At 33.9% G+C, this 6,466-nt stretch overlaps 1 protein-coding gene across 7 annotated transcripts in view; it reads right to left on the bottom strand.

Annotated features, from left to right (window-relative positions):
• Positions 1–6,466, bottom strand: part of LOC106881557 (CDK5 and ABL1 enzyme substrate 1) — a 75,991-nt gene that overhangs the window by 36,108 nt on the left and 33,417 nt on the right. For 4 of the 7 annotated variants that reach the window (XM_052972504.1, XM_014931998.2, XM_052972505.1 and 1 more), the window contains one exon: positions 3,976–4,008. The exons of the other annotated variants lie outside the window; for them this stretch is intronic. In XM_052972504.1, coding sequence (XP_052828464.1) covers positions 3,976–4,008 — 33 coding nt within the window. The remainder of the gene's footprint in view (positions 1–3,975; positions 4,009–6,466) is intronic. 7 annotated transcript variants of the gene reach the window in all.

Raw genomic sequence — 6,466 nt, forward strand, 5'->3', positions numbered from 1 at the left:
TACACTACCACGACGACGACCACGACCACGACCACCACCACCATGACAACTGCACTTACTACACTACTTTTGTTACCACCACCACCACTGCTACCACTACCACTACTACCACCATCACCACCACCACCATTTCAGTTACTTTCACTATCCTTACTAGTAACCATTACTACCAGTTACTATCTCCACTTTTACAACTATTACTTAAACCATAATTCCTGACTATGAGTACTTCCTCGACCACCACCACCACCACCACCACCACAGCTATTACGCCAAACAACTACCCCCCCTATTATTTCAAACAATCAAAATAATGACTACCACCACCACCGACACCACAGTTTATTGCACAATTTAATATAGCAGCCAAATCTTCCTCAGTAAATTGGAATGTTGATGGAATAAACAAGATCTGATTGGTTGTTGTATAGTCTCTCTTCTTACCGTCTCCTCTGGTCAGTTAGGAAGAAGCAGGCTTACAGCATGGTTGTTGTTATTGTTTAAATGCAGGTAGGCCTTGGATCAAGTACCTCTAACAGCTTGGCTACAACTGTGTCATGCATAGGCCTACTTAAGTTAATCAGACCGATCCACCCAGCTGTTGTTGTCATATGATCATGATGATCACAATCACAACAGCAACACCACCACTACCTTCATTTATTGGTAATCCTCTATACAATTGTCACCAGGTTTCTTAACCATAACAAGGTGTTGATTACCAGTTTTTATAAAATTAGATCAAGGGTGAGGAGGAGGTGCTGTACAAACAACAACCACACCTGACAATAGAGTATACACACACACACACACACCTTAGCTCTCTTTTTTCTTTCTCTCTGCACCTCTTTTTTTTTATTTATAGGAAACTACAGTCAGCTGTTAGATGACATATAATGGGTCACTCAATGCAAACCTCCCAGCTGTTACTTTCACGGTTGAAATACTTCTCTCTCTTTTACTACACTTAGCACACCTTTCCTTACGCATTCAAGGAAACTTAATGACTTGCTCAATGTTGCAAGTAAATCTGTCTTGAAAACTGGCTCTACCATTCTGACCCAGGACACTGAGGCACAGGTTTGGCAGTGTAGAGAAAACATTTACTTCACATGTACATGATTCAATTTCCCACCAGCCATCTTTAAACTGTAAACTGGGGACTACACATAAACCAGAAAGGAAGCAGTTATGGAGTTACATGGTTGATTTTATATGGCAATCAGATCTCACCAAACTCACCACTGTCCCAAGAAAGTGATGTTGTTGTGAAGCCCTAGATTTATTTGATTCAATGAGTTCTTTTTAAAAATATTTTACATCTAATTTTCTATGCCTGCATGAATCGAACAAGTCTTCTCTACTACAATCTATCGCCACTTGTAATCTTGCATCATCATCTTCAAGAGGTTCAACCTTGAGATCAACTTTTGCCACATTTTCCTTTCACTTTCTGTTCTTTTTTTCCTGTTAGTTCCTTCTATTTAAGTTGATTGGTATTTCTTTACCCAACCCTTATCCTCCATATGCATCGTGTGTCATAATTCTTGCTGAAAACGAAACAGGATTCCTTAAATAACCAGTTATCATCATTATTATTATTTCCTCAGTTCCTTTATGCTTGCTGTCATAAAGACTAACATTACACACCCAGTAATCACAACGGCTTGTTTCATCCTGGTTAACATAACTCCAACTACAACAATATTGTGCACGTTATCCTGGAGGAAATGGAAGTAAAACTGCAACAAATTCCTCATGATGAACTGAACTCCAGTTAAAAAAATATCTGTATGAATCATAACCCTATTAAGATATTTTAAAGTATTGATGTAACTCACTTCTTTGGGTGAGTGTGTCAATATTTATCTTCCTATTTAGATATGATCTCATCATTGTTATTTCGCAATGTCCCTTTAGAATCTATCTGTTAGCTTAAAGTGTTAACCAATTTACAGTGCTCGGCTGACAAGGTTACAGTTGCCACTATATATCACTTCCAGTACTGGGTAATGTGAAAGGGCTAACATTACTGGCAATGGGCTTTATACATTGAGGGGTTATGTACCTCCAATCTCAAACCGTTTTATATAACAGGATATCTTATTTTGGAATTAAACCTTTTTTTTTTCATTTCATTTAGTTAACCATTTCCTAGTTCATATCTATATTCAGACAGAGTCTATTTTGGACTGCATTATATAAAGTATCTTTCTTTTTCGTTTAAAGTTAGCAGACCAAGCTTCCTTATTGGATTGGAAAGAGAAGCAATTTTTCATAGAAGATATTACATAGTGGCTTCAACTGCTATAAACTGGAAATAGCTGCATGAAAACATGAATAAACAAAGTGTGCTCTATCAGAAACAGATAGTATACAGTTTTGAGGACTTATACATCCTGTAAATAAGCATTTGTTTTAGTTGTGATACAAAGCCTTTTTTGTACAGTGATGAAAGTATAGTCGGTTGTGAAATAAACTAAACTGTTGAGTAATTTTATGATGAGTACCAACACCAATTAAATATCTAATTTCATTTCTTTTGACTTTTTTGATTGATAACTCTTCTCTATCCAGAACTACCAAACTTTGCCTTGTTGTAGTATCTTCAGTTCTCTCCATCTCTTCTAATAATTTTTATTCTGTTGATTGCACTAACTCAATCTAAGTGGTTGCAGTACTAAATAATAAACCATATGGGCAAGAGTTCAAACCTTACTACAGTTGCCCTCAAGTTGAGGATGATATATTCTTCTTTGCCTCCATCTGCCTAAATGACAATAGATTCCATTCCTACTTTAAAAGCAGGTCAAGAGTCAAGCTGTTGTGGTTATTGTTCAGCCCCATGACAGCTCTGAACAATCAAACTGATGCTCAAAGCTGTGCTCATCTGTGTTTTTCTCTCTTTCTGTTTTTCTTTACCTGAAGTAGCATTCCCTTTCTAAGCAGGTAGGGTGTGATTTGAAGGCGATATGGCTGCTATTTCTAGTAGATCAAGCAACCACATAAAAGCTTTTTCATTGCCTAAACAGGGTACCAAGCTGTAAAAATAGCGGCATCAACTATGTAATATCATATCCACCACCAAATATAAAACAGTTCACAAAATAGAATAAAAGAAAAGAAACAGTTAAGAGAATGTTCTTTTGGAAGACAAAAGGACTAAAATTCTAATGGTAGATAAAATCACTGTTTTAAAGCTACATATCTAAAAACAGTGACTAAAAACTAAGTTTTTTTCTTTTAAGCAACATTAAAAGGGTAAAATTTAAAAATAGAAAATATGAAAACAAGAAAAAAAAAAAGGAAAAGAAAAGCAACTATTCTTGAGTAATAATTTTGGATGTAATATTGGGTATTTTGGTCTCAGCAAAATGCCAAAATCTCCAATATAACTCACAGCACATATTCTCTCAAGTCAAGTTTAGTTAAAAATATATTAAAGTAAGGTTAGCAGAGGCATTCACCTCATCTAAACTAACACGGCACATAAGAAATAAAATGTAATAATAATAATAATAATAAAAATAATTATTATTATAATTTTTCATAATGCACAAATCTTTTTTTTTTTTTTGTAGGGGTGGCTGCAGTGTAGTCAACTGAATTAACCTCAGTGTATAACTGGTACTTGGTACTTATGCTATGAACCCTCAAGGGTTGAAAGGTAAATAAAGTAATCCCCAATAGGATCTGAACTTAAAATTGAGAGGAGGGGAGCGAAAGCATTTAGTCTGGTGCTGCTCTGTTTCAGCTGACTTGCCCACTGTTAAGACAAAGTAAGAACAATGTATCTTGATCTAGGGTTGGTTAAAAAGAAGCACAAAAAATGTCACAAGTCTAGACTACTGATGGGACACCAATAAAAAAGTAATAATGATAATAATAATAGTAGTAGTAATAATAATAACAATGACAACAACAAGTCATGCAAAAAAAAAAATGAAAAAAAAGGTAATGAAATAAAATGGTAACCTGCGAAGAGGAGTAGAATCCGAGAGGACTGCTCTGAAAAAAACATAAATTGAGAAAAAAAGCATTTAGCTTTTAGGGGTTACAATACTTTGATGGGCTGTTGGGAGTGAAAGGATAAAGTTCAGGTAAAGAAGTCCAACTGAAAGTGAGAAAGAAAAGGTGTAGAACTATTATATATCATGTTCGTATAACATGAGAGAAGCAGAGTAAGAATAAGGATTTCTGTAATAGATGTGAACTTGTGTGTTGAAACATATTTTGTTAAACCTTGGGAGGGTCATTACACCAATAATAAATACACACACACACACTGGTTAAATTGCACTTCTTTATTGTAATTTGTCCATTGGTTAATCATTTAACCAATTAATAAACAAAGCCAAAGAAGTAAAATAGAACTAGTGCGATGTGCTTATTATTGGCAAAACAATGTGAGTAATGTTACTGAAGACCCTTTGAAATAAAAATAAATAAAAATAAAAATAAAAACAATCTTTTACCAAAAGGGATATGCATCATTCAGTATAAAAGGTCAACCAAAATTTTGGCAGAATTCAACCTCATCTTTGTGAACCACTGAATATCACAGCTTGCTAACTTTCAATTCCATTATTTCCATTTCCATTGTGAACTTCGTCAGACAAAACCATATTTACTTACCTTAAATAGACATTATTCAACTGAAGGTATATTGTTGTATGACACAGATTTTATTTACCTCAAATAGGCATTATTTTACTGTAGGCATGTTATTAACTGTTTTGTTGTATCTTGAGAGGGTCATTATGCCAATCATAAACACATGCATTGGTTCTATTTCACTTCTTTACTTTCATTTGTTAATTAGTCAAATGGTTGACCAACTGACAAATTAAAATAAAGAAGTGAAATAGAGTCAGTTTGTGTGTTTATTATTGGCATAATGACCCTCCTAAGATACAACAAAATGTTTCAACACACGAGTTCACATTAAAAATCTTGTAAACCAAATATGAAAATGAAGTATTGTATATACTATTTCCTTAGAGTTAATCTTGTTGGAAAATAAGTTGAATAAGAATGGGAACCATGTGGATATTGAAACCAATAGTATTATATATATACATACATACAAATATATATAATACTATTGGTTTTTGTATATATATATATCATTATATATTCATCCATTATATAAAAATGGCTGAGAAAGCTTGCAAAAGGGCAGTATATTCCACCTGGATTACTATTGGCTATCTTTGGCAGATATCTCTGAACATTTGATGAGAAGACAGTCATGGAAGGATATTGACAATGAAAAGATAGCCAACTACAAAAGATATTTTTGGTCAAATTACATGTATTTGTGTACATACATATACATATGTGTGTGTGCATATAGATATATATATATATAGATTTAATATAAACATAGTCTTCAATATTATTCTGTTACAATGCATGGATTTAATGCTTTAAACAAATGCTTTCTTAATGATGGAACAAAATTGAAAACATCTTTTATGCACACAACATTTATATTATGCATGAGACAACTGACTGATAAGATAAGGAGTAAATTAGGAAACAACCTATTATATGCACTACATTTAGTCATAAGATGATTGGTTGATAAACTATGGAATGACAATGACCATCTATTATTGGCATAACATTTGTAGCATATAATAAACTGGGTTAAAATCCCCTTGGATATGAAAAAAAAAAATCCAAAGAAATGAAAAAAAGGCAGTAAGTTGCTGGCAGGATGTGAGCTACACATCTTCTGTGGGTAACAGAAGATGTGTGGTTCAATTCCCATGGACAGTTTTTCACTACTTGTTCATCCAAAGGGTTTTTAATTCACTGTACTATAAGCTATTATATCGCTGAATTTGCCTTGAGGCATATCATTAATAAAGACTTATTTACATATTGCTCAATGCTTCTACATTTTATGTTCTAAATGTAATAAAATATTCTGAGTGGTAAGATTAAAGCATTTAATTTAATGGAAGAAAGATGAGAGGCTGTTTTAGTGTAATTAGTATCATGTCTATCCAATCATATAGCTAGAGTAGGGGCAGCTAGCACCCTTTGAAATTACCCCACCCTCTATACAGGCTTGTACAGCAGACTCAAAGGTACTGCCCCCATAAAAGCATCATCTGGGGTAGATTTCACCCTCCCCATTACCTCCACTCCCTATCTATGCTACTGTGTTTGTCTGTGTTATAAAAGATGTGGGGGTTGAGGCTGGCAGGCAGCTTTCTGCATATTTTCCATCCAAGGAGCTTTTAACCACATGTATTATAAGCTATCATTTATAGCTACATTTATGTTAACATACATTTTTGGATATATTAATTTGAAAGATATTTTCTGCATCTAAATATGTCAATACAATAGAAACAATTGTTGGCTTTGTATGGTGAATTCAACAATTAAAGATGTGTTTTTTTTTTCTATGTGTATTTTTGCTATACACACACACACACACACACAGACACAT

Source organism: Octopus bimaculoides, chromosome 13 (assembly GCF_001194135.2).
Source record: "Octopus bimaculoides isolate UCB-OBI-ISO-001 chromosome 13, ASM119413v2, whole genome shotgun sequence".
Classification (NCBI taxonomy): Eukaryota; Metazoa; Mollusca; class Cephalopoda; order Octopoda; family Octopodidae; genus Octopus; species Octopus bimaculoides.